This window comes from Salvelinus namaycush, chromosome 2 (assembly GCF_016432855.1).
Source record: "Salvelinus namaycush isolate Seneca chromosome 2, SaNama_1.0, whole genome shotgun sequence".
NCBI lineage: Eukaryota > Metazoa > Chordata > Actinopteri > Salmoniformes > Salmonidae > Salvelinus > Salvelinus namaycush.
Window position 1 is genome coordinate 309,301 of NC_052308.1, and position 22,586 is coordinate 331,886.

The 22,586-nt window shown below is 46.3% G+C and overlaps 1 protein-coding gene across 1 annotated transcript; it reads left to right on the plus strand.

The window, feature by feature from the left end:
* Window positions 1-11,156: 11,156 nt before the first annotated feature.
* Window positions 11,157-12,852, plus strand: LOC120020045 (proline-rich extensin-like protein EPR1). The gene is made up of 2 exons (XM_038963480.1): window positions 11,157-11,491; window positions 11,556-12,852. The coding sequence occupies exons 1-2, from the start codon at window positions 11,157-11,159 to the stop codon at window positions 12,850-12,852; spliced, it is 1,632 nt and encodes a 543-aa protein (XP_038819408.1).
* Window positions 12,853-22,586: the final 9,734 nt, after the last annotated feature.

Genomic DNA, 22,586 nt, shown 5'->3' on the forward strand with positions numbered 1-22,586 from the left:
AGGGTGATGATATAGCTGTGTTTAGGCATGGCTTCCTTGTTTTGAGTCTGTTCAGTGTGCTTCTCATTCTGCAGGAGTCAACCTAGTATTTTATATTAAACCTACCTTACAAATCCAGTTGTTTCTCCATTTGTAACTCACCCACCAAAAATCTCATTATGCTGCTTTAAATGTTGTGTTATTTGTGTTGGTCTAATTCCTAAAATGGAAAAGCAGAAGAATCGCTGCGCTCTCGGATAGTAATAGTAATTGTTCGTATGGTACTTTATGTCCCAGGTTTGTGACATTGAGAATAAACCATTTAATCTTTACTTCAAAGTCAGATGTTTATACACTGAGTATATCAAACAATAAGAATACCTTCCTAATATTGAGTTGTACCCCTCCTCTTCTGCCCTCAGAACAGCCTCAATTCATCGAGGCATGGACTCTACAAGGTGTCGAAAGCGTTCCACAGGGATGCTGGCTCATGTTGACTCCAATGCTTCCCACATTTGTGTCAAGTTGGCTGAATGTCCTTTGGGTGGTGGACCATTCTTGACACACAAGCGTGAAAAACCCAGCAGCGTTGCAGTTCTTGACACAAACCGGTACACCTGCCACCTACTACCATGCCAAGTTCAAAGGTGCTTCAATCTTTTGTCTTGCCCATTCACACTCTGAATGGCACACATACTGTACACAATCCAAGTCTCAATTTTCTCAAGGCTTAAAAATCCTTCTTTAACATGTCTCCTCACCTTCATCTACACTGATTGAAGTGGATTTAACAAGTGACATCAATAAGGGATCCTAGCTTTCACCTGGATTCACCTGGTCAGTCTGTCATGGAAAGAGCAGGTGTTCTTAATGTTTTGTATGTTACGTATAAAAGGCATATGTATGCATTGTTTAGTATTTTGATTTCTTTAAAACAATGTCATTGTTGGAGTTCAGGTGTTTGACGTGATTGATGGGTGACTAGGTGCGTTCTTGTCAAATAAATATGCTTAATTCATTCTGCAATGAGTTAATCTGGTTTAACAGAACATGTCAACAAGTTAGTTCTGAATTGCTTTAATACAGCAGTGCATTCTGACACCATGAATTTAAATAGATTTCACCTCGTTCATATAGTGTCACGCCCTGGCCTTAGTATTCTTTGTTTTCTTTATTATTTTAGTTAGGTCAGGGTGTGACATGGGGAATGTTTGTGTTTTGTCGTTTTGGGTGGTTATATGGTAAAGGGGGTGTTGGGTGTAGTGTATGAGTTTGTGTTGAGTGAATGTTTCTAGGTATGTCTATGTCTATGTTGAACGTTTGTTGCTTGTCTGTGCACTTACGTTATTTAGCTTCACGGTCGTTTGTTGTTTTGTGTATAGTGTTCGTTTTGTGTTTTCTCTCTCTTCTCAATAAAAGAAGATGTACTTTCCACACGCTGCGCCTTGGTCCACTGTCTATCAAGAAGACGATCGTGACATATAGTTGGCAGAAATTACAAGGGATTAAATATAGACCACCGGCGGAAGGAGAAGAGGACCTGGTCAAATAAGGGCATGTTGCTAATAATCAGCTAGGTAGCTAGCTAGCTATATAACTTCTTTGCAAAAAAAACAAGCCTAGTTTTCATGTCACATTATAAATGTCTGACTGCTACTAGAATAGTATTCTGTACAAGACACAAGACCAAATGCATAAATAAGACAAATATTATTATTAGTTAAAGAAAATATGGAACAATAAATGCAAAAGTTCAATATAGTGATATTTTGTTTTGGATCAATGTAGCTAGTTGCTAGGAGCCTGCAGGGATTTGTAGTTTTGGATCAATGTTGCTAGGAGCCTGCAGGGATTTGTAGTTTTGGATCGATGTAGCTAGTTGCTAGGAGCCTGCAGGGATTTGTAGTTTTGGATATGTCTACTTTGATGTTAATTTGCATTTTTTGCAGAATCTGAGAGTAAATAGAGCCAAATATATTGATAAAATTCACCTTGTCCGAGAGAGATTTACACGGTTATCAAAACGTCACGCCAGGGAAAGCCTACATGAAACACAAACCTTGTTTGAAGTGGGTTTCCCATATGGAAGAAAATTGATGGTGAAAAAAAGAACGATTGGAACCACTTCCAGTGTTTGACCGCTAGGTTTTATGGGTATTAGGAGGTGTCCACTGTGGGCCTCTATCCTCTGGGGGTTAGCAGCGCTGTGGAAACACACTCTGACTGCAGTGTTTAGGTACCAGGGTTCCTCAACCTCAGAAGAGGAGAGGCCACACTGCATACAGCAGTGGGTTTGTGGGTACAGTCTGGATGAGAGTAAAACCCTCTGTAACCCTGAGCCACAAGGAATCCCCTACCCCAAGGAAAGACCCTACATGAAGAACAGCATGGGTTTAGGCATAGCCTGAGTGATAACCACACGGTAGAAAACTCTCTGAAGGCGGCCCTGACGGATTTACTACAAAGCAGGATCAATGAGTTAGCCAGTTAACTTTGATAAACAACCAGAAATAACTACTGATTTTCTGGTTCAATAAGAAAGCTAAACTTAGTTATGTGTTTTTGGTTGTTGGGGTCAATTACACCATGACAATTTCAAGCTTATCTTTCTGAAAAACTTACTTCAGAAGATTAAGGCAAGTTAGCTGGCTTACTCATTGATCCTGCTTTGTAGTATTGCCATCTGAAGCAGCAGCTGGGTTTTCCCACTCTGCACCACCCCCAGGGACAGGACAGTACAGCAGTGGGTTTGGGTACAACCTGAGTGAGAGTGAACACACAGTCCTCCCTATGTCATCGGCTTAGCATGTAAATTGCTTGGTGTGATGCAGTCTGATCCTCTGTCATGGGTTTAGCATGTAAATGGGCTTGGTGTGATGCAGTCTGATCCTCTGTCATGGGTTTAGCATGTAAATGGTTTGGTGTGATGCAGTCTGATCCTCTGTCATGGGTTTAGCATGTAAATGGGCTTGGTGTGATGCAGTCTGGTCCTCTGTCATGGGTTTAGCATGTAAATGGTTTGGTGTGATGCAGTCTGATCCTCCGTCATGGGTTTAGCATGTAAATGGTTTGGTGTGATGCAGTCTGATCCTCTGTCATCGGCTTAGCATGTAAATGGGCTTGGTGTGATGCAGTCTGATCCTCTGTCATGGGTTTAGCATGTAAATGGGCTTGGTGTGATGCAGTCTGACCCTCTGTCATGGGTTTAGCATGTAAATGGGCTTGGTGTGATGCAGTCTGATCCTCTGTCATGTGTTTAGCATGTAAATGGGCTTGGTGTGATGCAGTCTGATCCTCTGTCATGGGCTTAGCATGTAAATGGTTTGGTGTGATGCAGTCTGATCCTCTGTCATGGGCTTAGCATGTAAATGGGCTTGGTGTGATGCAGTCTGATCCTTTGTCATGGGCTTAGCATGTAAATGGGCTTGGTGTGATGCAGTCTGATCCTCTGTCATGGGTTTAGCATGTAAATGGGCTTGGTGTGATGCAGTCTGATCCTCTGTGTATGTGTGTGGTATGCAAATGACCCAGGACAGGAAGTACATTTGCATTTGATTCTCTGGATGCAGGTACAGAGTACCTAAGGTTAAAAAAAATAGGGCCAAGTACTCTTTATTCTGAATGCAATTCTGCAACTTAGCATCGCACTTAGCATTTGCACTATGAAATTGTACTTAACCTGCCTATTTGTTTTAAATATCCTGTACTATTTATTTAACATTTTTTATATGTGATATGTTTTATGACTGCTGCAAGATGAATTGCCTCTTTGAGGACATTAAAGTTTTCTGAATCTGAATGTTTATACACTACATGACTGAAAGTATGTGGACACCTGCTCGTCGAACATCTCATTCCAAAATCATGGGCATTAATATGGAGTAGGTGCCCCCCTTTGCTGCTATAACAGCTTCCACTCTTCTAGAAAGGCTTTCACTAGATGTTGGAACATTGCTGCAGGGACTTGCTCCATTCAGCCACAAGAGCATTAGTGAGGTCGGAGTCGCCGTTCCAATTCATCCCAGAGGTGTTCCATGGGATTGAGGTCAGGGCTCTGTGCAGGCCAGTCAAGTTCTTCCACATCAACAAACCATTTATGTATAGACCTTGCTTTGTGCATGGGGGCATTGTCATGCTGAAACAGGAAAGGGCCTTTCACAAACTGTTGCTACAAAGTTGGAAGCACAGAATCGTCTAGAATGTCATTGTATACTGTAGCGTTAAGATTTTCCTTCACTGGAACTAAGGGGCCTAGCCCGAACCATGAAAAACAGCCCCAGACCATTATTCCTCCTCCACCAAGCTTTACAGTTGGCACTATGCATTGGGGCAGGTAGCGTTCTCCTGGCATCCGCCAAACCCAGATTCGTCCGTCTGTCACGTTCCTTTATTTAGTATGGTCAGGGTGTGAGTTGGGGTGGGCAGTCTATGTTATTTGTTTCTATGCTAAACATAGAAACAAATAACATAGACTGCCCACCCCAACTCACGTCCTGACCATACTAAATAAAGACAAAACAAGGGAAATAAGGTCAGGTTTGTTCGTTTGGCCTAATATGGTTCTCAATCAGAGGCAGGTGTTTGTCATTGTCTCTGATTGGGAACCATATTAAGGTAGGCTGTTTTCAATGTTTGTTTGTGGGTGATTGTTGCCGTGTCTGTGTTTGTTCGCCACACGGTACTGTTTTCGTTCGTTTGTTCACGTCGTTTATTGTTTTGTATTTTGTCAAGTGTTTTTCGTCTTCGTTGCTATTATTAAAATATGTATTCAAACCACGCTGCGCTTTGGTCCGATCCTTGCTCCTCCTCAGACGAGGAGGAAGACGAGCGTTACAGAATCACCCACCAACCAAGGACCAAGCAGCGTGGTAAGAGGCAGCAGCAGCAGGAGCAGCGATCGCAGGACTTATGGAGTTGGGAGGAAATTCTGGACAGCGGAGGACCCTGGGCACAACCGGGAGAATATCGCCGCCCTCGTGAAGAGCTGGAGGCAGCTAAAGCCGAGAGGCGGCGGTATGAGGAGGCAGCACGGAAGCGAGGCTAGAAGCCTGAGAGTCAGCTCCAAAAATTTCTTGGCGGGGGCTAAAAGGGAGTGTGGCGAAGTCAGGTAGGAAACCTGCGCCAACTCTCCGTGCTTACCGTGGAGAGCGAGAGTACGGGCAGACACCGTGTTATGCGGTAAAGCGCACGGTGTCTCCTGTACGTGTGCTTAGCCCGGTGCGGTACATCCCAGCTCCACGTATCGGCCGGGCTAGATTGAGCATTGAGCCAGGTGCCATGAAGCCGGCTCAACGCGTCTGGTCTCCAGTGCGTCTCCTCAGGCCGGCATACATGGCACCAGCCTTACGCATGGTGTCCCCGGTTCGCCAACACAGCCCAGTGCGGGTTATTCCACCTCCCCGCACTGGTCGGGCTACGGGGAGCATTCAACCAGGTAAGGTTGGGCAGGCTCGGTGCTCAAGGGAGCCAGTACGCTTTCACGGTCCGGTATATCCGGCGCCACCTCCCCGCCCCAGCCCAGTACCACCAGTGCCTACACCACGTACCAGGCTTCCAGTGCGTCTCCAGAGCCCTGTTCCTCCTCCATGCACTCGCCCTATGGTGCGTGTCTCCAGCCCGGTACCACCAGTTCCGGCACCACGCACCAAGCCTCCTGTGCGTCTCCAGAGCCCTGTGCGTCCTGTTGCTGCTCCCCGCACTAGCCTTGAGGTGCGTGTCCTTAGCCCGATACCACCAGTTCCGGCACCACGCACCAGGCCTACTGTGCGCCTCAGCCGGCCAGAGTCTGCCGTCTGCCCAGCGCCGTCTGCGCTGTCCGTCTGCCCAGCGTCGCCTGCACTGCCCGTCTGCCCAACGCCGTCTGAGCTGTCCGTCTGCCCAGCGCCGCCTGCGCTGCCCGTCAGCCCAGCGCCGTCTAAGCTGCCCGTCTGTCCTGAGCCTTCAAAGCCGCCCCGTCTGTCCTGAGCCTTCAAAGCCGCCCGTCTGTCCTGAGCCTTCAGAGCCGTCAGTCAGGAGCCGCTAGAGCCGTCCGTCAGTCAGGAGCCGCTAGAGCCGTCCGTCAGTCAGGAGCAGCCAGAGCCGCCCGCCAGTCAGGAGCAGCCAGAGCCGCCCGCCAGTCAGGAGCAGCCAGAGCCGCCCGCCAGTCAGGAGCAGCCAGAGCCGCCCGCCAGTCAGGAGCAGCCAGAGCCGCCCGCCAGCCAGGAGCAGCCAGAGCCGCCCGCCAGCCAGGATCTGCCAGAGCCGTCAGTCAGCCAGGATCTGCCAGAATCATCAGTCAGCCAGGAGCTGCCAGAGCTACCTGTCACGCCGGCGATGCCGGAATTCCCCCTCAGTCCGGAGCTGCCCCTCAGTCCGGTGCTGCCCCTCAGTCCGGTGCTGCCCCTCAGTCCGGTGCTGCCCCTCAGTCCGGTGCTGCCCCTCAGTCCAGAGGCACCCATCAGTCCAGTGGGGTTAATTTGGAGGGTCACCATTATGAGGAGGCCACGGAAGCGGGGATTAACTATGGTGGGGTGGGGACCACGACCAGCGCCAGAGCCGCCACCGTGGACAGATGCCCACCCAGACCCTCCCCTATAGGTTCAGGTTTTGCGGCCGGAGTTCGCACCTTGAGGGGGGGGTACTGTCACGTTCCTGACCTTATTTCCCTTGTTTTGTCTTTATTTAGTATGGTCAGGGCGTGAGTTGGGGTGGGCAGTCTATGTTATTTGTTTCTATGTTTAGGTTTGTTCGTTTGGCCTAATATGGTTCTCAATCAGAGGCAGGTGTTTGTCATTGTCTCTGATTGGGAACCATATTAAGGTAGGCTGTTTTCAATGTTTGTTTGTGGGTGATTGTTGCCGTGTCTGTGTTTGTTCGCCACACGGTACTGTTTTCGTTCGTTTGTTCACGTCGTTTATTGTTTTGTATTTTGTCAAGTGTTTTTCGTCTTCGTTGCTATTATTAAAATATGTATTCAAACCACGCTGCGCTTTGGTCCGATCCTTGCTCCTCCTCAGACGAGGAGGAAGACGAGCGTTACACCGTCGGACTGTCAGATGGTAAAGCATGATTCATCACTTAAGAGAACGCATTTCCACTGCTCCAGAGTCCAACCACTTCGAAGCTGAGCCATTGTTGTTCCTACCACTTTGAAGCTGAGCCATTGTTGCTCCTAGACATTTCCACTTCACAATAACAGCACTTACAGTTGACCGGGGCAGCTCTAGCAGGGCAGAAATTTTACAAACTGACCTGTTGGAAAGGTGGCCTCCTATGACGGTGCCACGTTGAAAGTCACTGAGCTCTTCAGTAAGGCCATTCTACTGCTAATGTTTGTCTATGGAGATTGCATGGCTGTGTGCTCGATTTTAAACACCTGTCAGCAAAGGGTGTGGCTTGAAGGGGTGTCCACATACATTTGTATATATAGTGTATTGGTGTCTGTGTGTCGGGGTGGGTTCCCCCATCATATCGTCAGGTATAGTGCCAGTGCTTGGGAAAACAACAAGACCACTGATGAGCAGGAAGATAGGGAATAACACTGGGGAAAACACCAGGACCACTGATGAGCAGGAAGATAGGGAATAACACTGGGGAAAACACCAGGACCACTGATGAGCAGGAAGATAGGGAATAACACTGGGTAAAACACCAGGACCACTGATGAGCAGGAAGATAGGGAATAACACTGGGGAAAACACCAGGACCACTGATGAGCAGGAAGATAGGGAATAACACTGGGGAAAACAACAAGACCACTGATGAGCAGGAAGATAGGGAATAACACTGGGGAAAACAACAAGACCACTGATGAGCAGGAAGATAGGGAATAACACTGGGGAAAACACCAGGACCACTGATGAGCAGGAAGATAGGGAATAACACTGGGGAAAACACCAGGACCACTGATGAGCAGGAAGATAGGGAATAACACTGGGGAAAACACCAGGACCACTGATGAGCAGGAAGATAGGGAATAACACTGGGGAAAACACCAGGACCACTGATGAGCAGGAAGATAGGGAATAACACTGGGGAAAACACCAGGACCACTGATGAGCAGGAAGATAGGGAATAACACTGGGGAAAACACCAGGACCACTGATGAGCAGGAAGATAGGGAATAACACTGGGGAAAACAGGATCTAGTGCCTGGAGAGTACCGGGAATGTTATGTCTTATTTCATCATGTTCTTGTCAATATGTTTCTGTAGATTATAGAATGAGGTCAGTGTTGGAATTCTAACTCCGTTGTTGTTGTTGTTGTCGTCAACAGTAACCTAGCCTGTCAGGGTTTAAAACTCACCTGTTGTATATGATTTAGAATAGATTTCTGTGTTTGTTCAGGGTTTTTACATGTTTCTGTCACAGGTAGATTCCAAAATAGATTTCAGTTTATGACCTGAGACCTGTTTTGAAATCTAAACCTGAGATCTGTTTGGTACCTGAAAAACTTCACAGTCACATTAAGTAAAAATGACATGACTCAATATTGACTTTGATCCACTTCTCTCTTTCCATGTTTCCTCCATTCTCTGGTAGCTTACTGCACCTGCTCCCAATCTGAAACCACAGACCCAGTACACGTTTCTGTCTCTGCCTCATGCCTGATGCCCCCCCCCCCCCCCCTCCTCCTCCTCACGCAGTTATCGTAGCAAATTGAACTGGAACTGAACATTCTCGTTAGAACAGAATAGAGAGAGAGAGAGAGAGAGAGAGAGAGAGAGAGACAGACAGACAGACAGACAGACAGACAGACAGACAGACAGACAGACAGACAGACAGACAGACAGACAGACAGACAGACAGACAGACAGACAGACAGACAGACAGACAGACAGACAGACAGACAGACAGACAGACAGACAGACAGACAGACAGACAGATAGATAGATAGATAGATAGATAGATAGATAGATAGATAGATAGATAGATAGATAGATAGATAGATAGATAGATAGATAGATAGATAGATAGATAGATAGATAGATAGATAGATAGATAGATAGATAGATAGATAGATAGATAGATAGATAGATAGATAGATAGATAGATAGATAGATAGATGGGGGTAGAAAGACAGACGGAGATCAATGTATTATCATCAAACAACTTGCTGTTTTCCAAGAAATCTGTGAGAGCTCACAGGAAGAGATGGAGAGAAAGATGAAGAGAGAAAGATGGGGTAGAAAGAGCGAGATGTAGAGAGAGAAACAGAGAGATTGGAGAGGCTCAACATGTTGAAATGTGCACCAGGCAGCCGGAGAGAAAGGGTCCGTTCAGATCCACCAGGATGGTTGCCATGGCAACCATTACCAGGCTCTCTGGCGCTGTAGCTTTGTTTCTGTGAAGTCTTTGGAGGGAAACGACTGACTGCGAGAGGAGAGGAGAGTTTTTTTTTTTAGAAAGCCCGTTTTTGGTGCAGTGGCGTCATCATAATGAGCAGATGTTAATAAAACCAACTTCATTTCACAGTAAAAATGATGCTGTTATAGTGCTTACATGTCTCATCACGACATGGCCTGCCTCTCCTCTCTCTCTACCTTTCTCACCACCATCTCCCCTCTCTCTCTTTCCCTCTCTATCTCTCCCCATCTCTCGTTATCTCTCCCCATCTCTCTTTATCTCTCCCCATCTCATTTTATCTCTCCCCATCTCCATTTATCTCTCCCCATTTCTCTTTATCTCTCCCCATCTCTCTTTATCTCTCCTCATCTCTCTTTATCTCTCTGTATCTCCCTTTATCTCTCCCCGTCTCCCTTTATCTCTCCCCATTTCTCTTTATCTCTCCCCATCTCTCTTTATCTCTCCTCATCTCTCTTTATCTCTCTGTATCTCCCTTTATCTCTCCCCATTTCTCTTTATCTTCCCCATCTCTCTTTATCTCTCCCCATTTCTCTTTATCTCTCCCCATCTCTCTTTATCTCTCCCCATCTCTCTTAATCTCTCCCCATCTCATTTTATCTCTCCCCATCTCCATTTATCTCTCCCCATTTCTCTTTATCTCTTCCCATCTCGTTTTATCTCTCCCCATCTCCCTTTATCTATTCCCATCCTGTTTTATCTCTCCCCATCTCTCTTTATCTCTCCCCATCTCATTTTATCTCTCCCCATCTCCCTTTATCTCTCCCCCTCTCCCTTTATCTCTTCCCATCTCCTTTTATCTCTTCCCATCTCCCTTTATCTCTTCCCATCTCTTTTTATCTCTCCCCATCTCTCTTTATCTCTCCATTTATCTCTCCCCATCTTTCTTTATCTCTCCCCATCTCCCTTTATCTCTCCCCATCTCCCTTTATCTCTCCCCGTCTCCCTTTATCTCTCCTCATCTCCATGTATCTCTGCCCATCTCGTTTTATCTCTCCCCATCTCCCTTTATCTCTCCCCATCTCCATGTATCTCTGCCCATCTCGTTTTATCTTTCCCCATCTTTTATCTCTCCCCATCTCTCTTTATCTCTCCCCATCTCCTTTTATCTCTCCCCATCTCCTTTTATCTCTCCCCATGTCACGCCCTGACCATGTATTCTCTATGTTGGTTAGGTCGGGGTGTGACTGGGGTGGGTTATCTAGGTTGTTGTATGTCTATGTTAGCCTGGTATGGTTCCCAATCAGAGGCAGCTGTTAATCGTTGTCTCTGATTGGGGATCCTATTTAGGCAGCCATTTCCCCACTGTGTTTTGTGGGATCTTGTTTGGAGTTAGTGCATGTTGCACCTCTTATGTTACGGTTTGTTGTTTCTTTCTTTTTTTGTTTTGTAAGTTTCATGAAATAAAGATGTGGAACTCAGAGCACGATGCACGCTATCTCTCCCCATATCTCTCTATCTCTCCCCATATCTCTCTATCTCTCCCCATATCTCTTTATCTCTCCCCATCTCCCTTTATCTCTCCCCATCTCCCTTTATCTCTCCCCATCTCCCTTTTCCCTATCTCCATTGCTCTCTCTCTCCACCTCTCACAGATTCCGCTTGTACACAATGCCACTCTGTAGCTTTCCATCCAGCCCTATGCCCTCAACAATCCTTTTTAGATACTGCATACAGTATGTATCCTTTAACATAATACAATGTTCTGGGAGTTCAAGGAGAGATATCTGCATTGATCTGTGTGCGACAAACATCACTACAAGACCCTTACCTGAACATGCACAGATGCACAGAAATATGTATCCGTCCAACATGCATGAAGAAACATATGCATCATGTCTCTCTCTCTCTCTCCCTCACAAAACCCCAATCACCACCCCAATCAGCACCCCAATCAGCACCCCAATCACCACCCCAATCAGCACCCCAATCAGCACCCCAATCACCACCCCAATCAGCACCCCAATCACCACCCCAATCAGCACCCCCAATCAGCACCCCCAATCAGCACCCCAATCAGCGACCCCAATCACCACCCCCAATCACCACCCCAATCAGCACCCCAATCACCACCCCAATCAGCACCCCCAATCAGCACCCCCAATCAGCACCCCAATCAGCACCCCCAATCAGCACCCCCAATCACCACCCCCAATCACCACCCCAATCAGCACCCCCAATCACCACCCCAATCAGCACCCCTAATCAGCACCCCCAATCACCACCCCAATCAGCACCCCCATTCAGCACCCCCAATCAGCACCCCCCAATCAGCACCCCAATCAGCACCCCCAATCAGCACCCCCAATCACCACCCTCAATCGCCAACCCAAATCCCCCAATCAGCACCCCAGCAGCACCCCCAATCACCACCCCAATCAGCACCCCCAATCAGCACCCCCAATCACCACCCCAATCAGCACCCCCAATCAGCACCCCATTCACCACCCCCAATCACCACCCCAATCACCACCCCAACCAGCACCCCCAATCACCACCCCCATCACCACCCCAATCACCATCCCCAACCAGAACCCCCAATCACCACCCCCATCACCACCCCAATCACCACCCCAATCACCACCCCCATCACCACCCCCATCACCACCCCCATCACCATCCCCAACCAGCACCCCCATCACCACCCCCATCACCACCCCCATCACCACCCCAATCACCATCCCCAACCAGCACCCCCATCACCACCCCCATCACCACCCCATCACCACCCCCATCACCACCCCCATCACCACCCCAATCACCACCCCCATCATCACCCCCATCACCACCCCCATCACCACCCCCATCACCACCCCCATCACCACCCCAATCACCACCCCAATCAGCACCCCCAATCAGCACCCCCAATCACCACCCCAATCAGCACCCCCAATCAGCACCCCATTCACCACCCCCATCACCACCCCAATCACCACCCCCATCATCACCCCCATCACCACCCCAATCACCACCCCCATCACCACCCCCATCACCACCCCAATCACCACCCCCATCACCACCCCCATCACCACCCCAATCACCACCCCCATCATCACCCCCATCACCACCCCAATCACCACCCCCATCATCACCCCCATCACCACCCCAATCACCACCCCCATCATCACCCCCATCACCACCCCAATCACCACCCCCATCACCACCCCCATCACCACCCCCATCAGTAACATCCAAATCAGTCTGCTTGCTGCACAACAACAACAAAGCAAAGCTATCACCACCCCCATCACCACCCCCATCACCACCCCAATCACCACCCCATCATCACCCCCATCACCACCCCCATCACCACCCCAATCACCACCCCCATCACCACCCCAATCACCATCCCCAACCAGAACCCCCAATCACCACCCCCATCACCACCCCCATCACCACCCCCATCACCACCCCAATCACCACCCCCATCACCACCCCCATCACCACCCCCATCACCACCCCCATCATCACCCCCATCACCACCCCAATCATCACCCCCATCACCACCCCCATCACCACCCCCATCAGTAACATCCAAATCAGTCTGCTTGCTGCACAACAACAACAAAGCAAAGCTGTTTGGCCTCTCTCTCTCTCCGCTACATCATGCATGGAGATCATTTTCAAAAAGAAACTCAATTATTTCCTGTGTCTCGGTGGCAGAGTAGCGTATGAACGTTCCAATGGCACCCTATTCCCTATGTAGTGCACTACTTTAGACCAGGACCAATGGCACCCTATTTCCTATGTAGTGTACTACTTTAGACCAGGACCAATGGTACCCTATTTCCTATGTAGTGCACTACTTTAGACCAGGACCAATGGCACCCTATTCCCTATGTAGTGCACTACTTTAGACCAGGACCAATGGCACCCTATTTCCTATGTAGTGCACTACTTTAGACCAGGACCAATGGCACCCTATTCCCTATGTAGTGCACTACTTTAGACCAGGACCAATGGCACCCTATTTCCTATGTAGTGCACTACTTTAGACCAGGACCAATGGCACCCTATTTCCTATGTAGTGCACTACTTTTGACCAGGAGCAATGGAGCTCTGGGCACAAGTAGTGCACTATATAGTGATAGGGATTCCATTTGGGATGCATCCAGACAGGGATTGTGTATAGGGCCCTGGGGCGAGATGGCATGTAACTGGGTACGCGTGCCGAGCTTCATGAATAAAATATGGTGACCTAGATGGAAATCCGCCATTGGTCAACTTAATTGTCCAACGTGTGATTGGCGAACGCCCAAACACACAGGACAGGTGCAGGAGGTGTGGCCATGGAGTCATTAGAGTTAAAGGTGGTCATGTAAGCCCTGTGGATGAAATTAGTACGTTGCCAACTGTTGTTGCTGGGTGCCCTCTTCGGACTTGGAGAGTAGAAATGCAATGGTGAATTTACATACAATACAACATCTTAAAAGAAGATGCTGGATATTGCATTCAATGGATATCGAGTCATGAAGCCAAGGAGGGTGTACATCTACTAAGACAATGGATATTGAGTCATGAAGCCAAGGAGGGTGTACATCTACTAAGACAATGGATATTGAGTCATGAAGCCAAGGAGGGTGTACATCTACTAAGACAATGGATATTGAGTCATGAAGCCAAGGAGGGTGTACATCTACTAAGACAATGGATATTGAGTCATGAAGCCAAGGAGGGTGTACATCTACTAAGACAATGGATATTGAGTCATGAAGCCAAGGAGGGTGTACATCTACTAAGACAATGCAAGATGTTTTATGTACAACACATTTTTATTTCTCAATGTGTAACTCTCTATATGTTTGCTCTTTTTTTTTTTTTATTAGCTTCTTATCCATTTGATCTCTTGTTTTGTATTCCGGCTTGTCGGCTGGGGTTTGTATCCATTTCCTCCTTTGACAATCTGACGAATCGTTCACTTCTGCATAACCGTTCTAGAAAGAAGAACAATCACAGGAGAGAATCGTGAGGAACATGAGAACCCTCTATCAGTGTTCTCTAGCTGCTAGGTGATGTCACTGCTGAGGCTCCTCTTCCATTCAGTTCAGGGAAACAGATAAGAGCCATGCATGTGATGTTTCCACAGACCACGGGGCAACTAAACATAGCTCACTGTACTGTATGCATGCGTGCCAAACGGCGGCCTATTCCTCACATTGTGCACACTACTGTTGACCAGAACCCTACATGCCCTGGTCAACAGTAGTGCACTATATAGGGAATAGGGCCCTGGTCAACAGTAGTGCACTATATAGGGAATAGGGCCCTGGTCAACAGTAGTGCACTATATAGGGAATAGAGCCCTGGTCAACAGTAGTGCACTATATAGGGAATAGGGCCCTGGTCAACAGTAGTGCACTATATAGGGCATAGGATGCCATTTGTGACTCACCCAGCATGTCTGCAGGCATGGCTGGACGAGCACAACAGACACAACACATTTCGATTCAACACAGCTATACGACTACACTGAATCCTCTACATTATTGATGCACAGTTTGATTGTTGGTACAGTATCAATAAATGATTAGGAAATTGAAAATTGTTGAGCGAAGACCTTGAAGCAGAGCCATGAATCTGACTAACATAAGAAGGCAGGGAGCCTCAACAGAATCAACTTTGGCCTTCGTCTGGGTTGAAGGAACCTTGAATCTTTTCAAAGAACCTCCAGCTATTTGGCCCCCATGAGGTATGTGATGAATGATCTTATTGAATGAAATAACTCGTCTTACAAACTAAAGCCCAGTTAACCTCTGATACTCCAGTCTACAGACTCTGTTTGCCTGGATATTACTATAAGCACCTAACCCACCTGATAACCTGGGAGTGGCCGATTCCAGTCCAGGAGGTCTGCTGTGCTGGTTTCCCTGGTTTCCAGGTCTACATCAGTCACTGTTTCAAAGGCAGGAGTGAAAACGAGCAGGACTGTGGAAACTCTCCCCTGTTCAAGTAGTCCCTCAGTCAGGTGAACCAAGAACATGCTCAGTATTCACTGTGGGACAATTCATCATTCAGAATCTTGCAAATAGAGAGGTGATGATTAGAATGGGAATAATAATTCTCTATCATGTGGTACAGAGATGCATGTCCAGTCTATGCAATGCATTTCTGTGTGCAACATTGCTCTATGTAGCCAACTGAAGATTACTGGTGAAAACCCTAGCTAATACATTATCTATTATGGGATGTTGTATAGCCATTGTAATTCCATGGTGATGTCCAGTATGCACCGGTCGCTTCTTTCACTAAGCCTCTGGAATAACAACCAGCCCTGATCTCTCCCTCCCCCCTCTCTCTTTCTTTCTCTCTCTCTATCTCTCTCTGTCTTTCTTTCTCTCCCGCCCCCTCTCTCTATTTCTTTCTCTCTCTCCATCTCTCTCCCTCTTTCTTCTCTCTAAGACAGAAAACAACTTCTGCATAAGCATTTTAATTCTGGCGTGGGTGTGCAAGTTTTCTGAGGGAGGCAGAGAGAGAGAGAGAGAGAGAGGGAGAGAGGCAGAGAAAAAGAGAGACAGAGACAAAGAGAGAGAGAGTGAGCGATAGAGAGAGAGAGAGAGAGAGAGAGAGAGAAAGTAAGCGAGAGACAGAGACAGAGAAAGAGAGAGACCATGGACTCTGCATGCTAATGTCTTCCAGGAACAGAGCAGTAGAGGGCTGAGTCCCAAATGGCACCCTATTCCATATAGCGTACAACCTCTGACCAGAGCCCTATTGGCCCAGATAAGAAGTAATGCACTGTATAGGGAATATGGTACCGTTTGGGACTCAGCAGAGGTTTGAGGAAGAAAATCCTGTTTAATCCCTGCTATCTGACCACAGGGACCTGCACACAGTTTACAGGATCAGCCTCCCTTTGATTCTCATTCATTAGCAGACTGAGAACAGCCATGGACCGCCACGATGCATCTAAGGCAGGAGTATTCAAAGTCGAGGTCGCGACCCCTAGTTTTTAGGAACTAAAAATGAAGAGTAAAGAATATTGTATGGGACAATACAAACGTTTTTGAGAAAGGTCATTTGGAAAATACAATTTTATTGAGTAAATGTATTTATTGGTTTATTTTGATAAGAGATGAACATGTCATGAATTTAATGTTATTTGTTGATGTAAAAATCGAAATGTACCGATTTTAAAGTAGTGCCATTAGATTTGGCGTGGGGTGGGGTCGTGTAAAATTCTTGCAGGGTGAAAAAAATGGGGTCCCCAGAAATGATTGTGGAAACAATGGGGTTTCAGGTGAAACATTTTGGCTGCCACTGATCGAAGGGAACAGAACAGGCTAGAACTGGTTGTGCAGGACGGGAGCTCAACATTAGTAACAATAACAATTATGTAACAAAGTGTTGTCACATATACACCTCATTCGGAAAGCATTCAGACCCCTTGACATTTTACACATTTTGTGACATTACAGCTATATTCTAAAATTGATTAAATAAAAAATGTTCCTCATCAATCTACACACAATAACCCATAATGACAAAGAGAAAACAGGTTTTTAAGTTTTCAGACCCTTTGCTATGAGACTCGAAATTGAGCTCAGGTGCATCCTGTTTCCATTATTCATCCTTGAGATGTTTCTAAAACTTGATTGGAGTCCACCTGTGGTAAATTCAATTGATTGGACATGATTTGGAAAGGCACACACCTGTCTATATCAGGTCCCACAGTTGACAGTGCATGTCAGAGCAAAAACCACAGTGGCCTCGTTCATTTTACTCGCCATAGCAGAGCTGGTTAGGCTGTTTACATTTATTATCTAGAGTGTTCTTGACTAACTAGCTCTTTTTTTTTGTTGCCTATGTTTACTGACACCAGTCATATTCAGCGGGTGTTTCCTGTTTGTAAATTCATCAGTTGTTCTGCACTCTTACATGAGTGGAAATGAGGGGCAAAAGTTAGTCATTCACCCACTCCTCCAATGGCATGACATGACATCCTCCTAGCAGCTATCTAGGTAACATTAGGCTCAGTGTTCTTAGCTACATAAATAGATATGCTAGTCTATTAGCCACGTTATGACTAACTTGTGATCATTGCCCTTCCTAGTTTGATTGTATTGACATTCCCAGCCTTGGTTACATTTGTTTCTGTCCAGAATATTGAGTCATTGAAGCTGAACCAGTGCATCCTGAATGGAGGCAGCAGACGATGTACCAGGCCAGCTGGGATTTACAACCTGATAGCTATATGTTTTGTACTACCAAGAAATGTATCGGTGAGTTATATGAATCATGCATTGAACTGCATCCATCTTTTCTGGCAACAATGCCTTACTCTACGTTATGGGATTTGGAATAAAATATAACCTATTTTTAAAACCTCTTATAAAGTAGTTTTGTAGCATAAACTGGGAATTTGTGACTGATATTATGATTGTCTGTTTGTTTCATATCTGCAAAGTAGTTAAAACACGGTCAGTTGCCCTTTAAACATTAGATCACCGGTTACTTTATGTGCAAAACGTGAAATGTTTTTTGCAATGGGACGTAATAGTTGTATTTCGATTGGGAAATGCTGAATGGTTGTGTTTTTGTATTCTTATGATTGGGACCTACTGGCTTATTATGTCAGAGTTTATGGACTGCTTATCCTTTAACATCATGCTGTGTGTGACTGCTGTCTTTCCATCGGCCCTATGCAGTGGTCCTTTAACATTGTGCTGTGTGTGACTGCTGTCTTTCCATCAGACCTATGCAGTGGTGTAGTGGTCCTTCAACATCATGCTGTGTGTGACTGCTGTCTTTCCATCGGCCCTATGCAGTGGTGTAGTGGTCCTTTAACATCGTGCTGTGTGTGACTGCTGTCTCTCCATCAGACCTATGCAGTGGTGTAGTGGTCCTTTAACATCATGCTGTGTGTGACTGCTGTCTTTCCATCAGACCTATGCAGTGGTGTAGTGGTCCTTCAACATCATGCTGTGTGTGACTGCTGTCTTTCCATCGGCCCTATGCAGTGGTGTAGTGGTCCTTTAACATCGTGCTGTGTGTGACTGCTGTCTCTCCATCAGACCTATGCAGTGGTGTAGTGGTCCTTTAACATCATGCTGTGTGTGACTGCTGTCTTTCCATCAGACCTATGCAGTGGTCCTTTAACATCATGCTGTGTGTGACTGCTGTCTTCCCATCAGACCTATGCAGTGGTGTAGTGGTCCTTTAACATCATGCTGTGTGTGACTGCTGTCTTCCCATCAGACCTATGCAGTGGTGTAGTGGTGCCTGGAGAAGTGGATATACTTTAGTTTTGCCAGAAAGTTCCCGTCCAGTGAAGGAAAGGCACCCTGTGTGTGAAAAATCCTATGTTTTTTTTTAATGAGTTTTCCTATAGATTTTTCAATTGCATACCATTGTTGCCTTAGTTAGCATTTACTGTTAGATCTCATCAGGTGAAAGGTCTTTCCTTGTCACACCCTGATCTGTTTCACCTGTCTTTGTGACTGTCTTCACCCCCCCCCCCCCCCAGGTGTCGCCCATCTTCCCCATTTTTTATTTAATTTAATTTCACCTTTATTTAACTAGGCAAGTCAGTTAAGAACAAATTCTTATTTACAACGAAGGCCTACCAAAAGGCAAAAGGCCTCCTGCAGGGACGGGGACCTGGGATAAAAAATGTTTTTAAACAATATAAATATAGCACAAAACACACATCACAACGAGACAACACAACACTACATAAAGAGAGACCTAAGACAACAACACAGCAAGGCAGCAACACATGAAAACACAACATGGTAGCAACACAACATGGCAGCAGCACAAAACATGGTACAAACTTTATTGGGCACAGACAACAGCACAAAGGGCAAGAAGGTAGAGACAACAATACATCACACAAACCATTATCCCCTGTGTATTTATACCTGTGTTCTCTGTTTGTCTGTTGGCAGTTCGTCTTGTTTGTCAAGTCAACCAGCATTTTTGTGTCTCAGCTCCTGCTTTTCCCCAGTCTCTTTTTCTCGCTCTCCTGGTTTTGACCCTTGCCTGTCCTGACTCTGAGCCCGCCTGCCTGACCACTCTGCCTGCACCTGAGCCTGCCTGCCGACCTGTACCTTTGCCCCACCTCTGGATTATTGACCTCTGCCTACCCTGACCCTGAGCCTGCCTGCTGTCCGGTACCTTTGCCCCACCTCTGGATTATTGCCCTCTGCCTACCCTGACCCTGAGCCTGCCTGCCGTCCAGTACTGTTTCCCCACCTCTGGTTCACTGACCCCTGCCTGTCTTGACCTGTCTGTTGCCTGCCCCTGTTGGATTATTAAACCATTGTTAATTTGACGTTGTCTGCATCTGGGTCTTACCTTCATACCTGATATTCCCACCCTACAGGCTACCATTCTTCTGTGAGCTGCTCCATGACAAAACCAGTTGAGAGTTTTACACTCTGGCTGCCTGCAGATGATATTCCGCTGAAACTGGGCTTTGTGTGCGACGCGCATGTGAATATATTTCACGTGCTTTGCGATTGTGTAGGCTACTTTGTGTATGATTTCTCTATTGTACTACATAATTGATAAGTCATATACCTCCACTACACTACTTTGATGTGCATCAGTAGGGATTAAGAAGTGAGTATAAGCAATGCCCACTGAAAAAAACGTTTATACCTGTGTATAGCCTCCACTACACCACTGGCCCTTTGTGTTTTACAAAACGTGCTCTATCCTACATTAGTGCGCTGGAATTGCGGTTGCTGCCCTTTCAGCATCACCAACCTGTCACACACTGAAGGCCTATAGGTTTACCACTGTCACACACTGAAGGCCTATAGGTTTACCACTGTCACACACTGAAGGCCTATAGGTTCACCACTGTCACACACTGAAGGCCTATAGGTTCACCACTGTCACACACTGAAGGCCTTTAGGTTCACCACTGAAGACCTATAGGTTCACCACTGAAGGCCTATAGGTTCACCACTGAAGGCCTATAGGTTCACCACTGAAGGCCTATAGGTTCACCACTGAAGGCCTATAGGTTCACCACTGAAGACCTATAGGTTCACCACTGAAGGCCTATAGGTTCACCACTGAAGGCCTATAGGTTCACCACTGAAGGCCTATAGGTTCACCACTGAAGGCCTATAGGTTCACCACTGAAGGCCTATAGGTTCACCACTGAAGGCCTATAGGTTCACCACTGAAGGCCTATAGGTTCACCACTGAAGGCCTATAGGTTCACCACTGAAGGCCTATAGGTTCACCACTGAAGGCCTATAGGTTCACCACTGAAGGCCTATAGGTTCACCACTGAAGGCCTATAGGTTCACCACTGAAGGCCTATAGGTTCACCACTGAAGACCTATAGGTTCACCACTGAAGACCTATAGGTTCACCACTGTACTAACATGTCTATAATAGATATAAAGGGTGTTAAGATATTGTCACCAGTGGTGTAAAGTACTTAAGTAAAAATACTTGAAAGTACTACTTACGTAGTTTGTACTTCACTTTACTATTTATATTTTTGACTTTTACTTCACTACATTCCTAAAGAAAATAATGTACTTTTTACTCCATACATTTTCTCTGACACCCAAAAGTATTCGTTACATTTTGAATGCTTAGCAGGACAGGAAAATTGTCATATTCATGCCATTATAAAGAGAACATTCCTGGTCATCCCTACTGCCTCTGATCTGTCCGATTCACTAAACATACATGGTTCATTTGTAAATGATGTCTGAGTGTTGGAGTGTGCCCCTGGCTATCCATACATTTTAAAAACAAGAAAATGGTGCAGTCTGGCTTTCTTAATATAAGGAATTTGAAATGATTTATACTTTTACTTTTGATACTTAGGTATATTTAAAAATAAATACTTTTAGACTTTTACTGAAGTAGAATTTTACTTGGGTCATTTTCTATTAAGGTATCTTTACATTTACTCAAGTATGACAATATGGTACTTTTTCCACCACTGAATATTCCCAGAAAGGAGTGTCTATATTTGGCGAAGCAGTTTTATGTGCTGACTGAATGGAAGCTGATAATTTTGAGTTTTTTTACTCCACTGGTCTCAGGAAGAAATTATGAGTACTCACTGTCCGAGACCGAGTCAAGAATGAGTACAAATGTATCAGACACCGAGATTAGACCGAGACACTAAATATGTGAAAGAAAGAGACCTAGTCAGTTGTACAACTGAATGCATTCAACTGAAATGTGTCTTCATTTAACCCAACCACTCTGAATCAGAGAGGTACAGGGGGCTGCCTTAATCGACAGCCCCGTCTTCGGCGCCCGGGGAACAGTGGGTTTACTGGCTTCCTCGGGGGCAGAATGACAGATTTTTACCTTGTCAGCTCAGTGATTCGATCCAGCAACCTTTCGGGTTACTGGCCTAACGCTCCTACCCGCCAGGCTTCCTGACGCCCCAGGTAGGTAGCCTGGTCTCGCGACCTACAACACTGGCCAGGCATACTGGTTTGTGTCAAGAATGGCAACACTGCTGGATTTTACACGCTCAACAGTTTTCCGTGTGTATCAAGAATGGTCCACCACCCAAAGGACATCAGGCCAACTTGACACAACTGTGGAAAGCATAGGAGTCAACACCCCTGTGGAACACATTTCGACACATTGTAGAGTCCATACCCCAACTAATTTAGGTGTTCTTAATGTTTTGTATACTCAGTATAGATGATGTGGTGCACTGGAAAAATATAAATACACACACACACACACATACACACACAGTCTACTCCCATTATCCATTCCAGACAACATCTACGGTTGTCTTATCTGTGCTCAATGCGTTCCATAGAGTCTCATTGGTGTGATAACAGGTAGCCTTTGTTCTTTGCCTCCTCCTAAAATTCTCGGGGGAACTGAAACCTTAATTTTACACTTTTGGTTGCCATGGATACCTCATCCAGCGCAGCCGCAGTTTGGTAGGCAACAATAAACTCAGACTCCCTTTTAAGCCAAATGTATCTCCAAACTAAAGCTCTGAACGACCCAGACCCCCCTGCCTCTCCTCCTCTCCTCTTCCTATAACTCAACATACACTGATGATCACCATCGATGAATGACATGGGAACACTGATCAATATAGTCTTCTTATCTCTTACTGTCTCCCTCTCTCTTTCTCTCTCTGTCTCTCCTCTCTTTCTCTCTCTGTCTCTCTCCTCTCTCTTTCTCCCTCTCTCTCACTCTCTCCTCTCCTCTCTCTTTCTCCCTCTCTCTGTCTCTGTCTCTCTCACTCTCTCTTTCTCCCTCTCCCTGTCTCTGTCTCTCTCACTCTCTCTTTCTCCCTCTCCCAGTCTCTC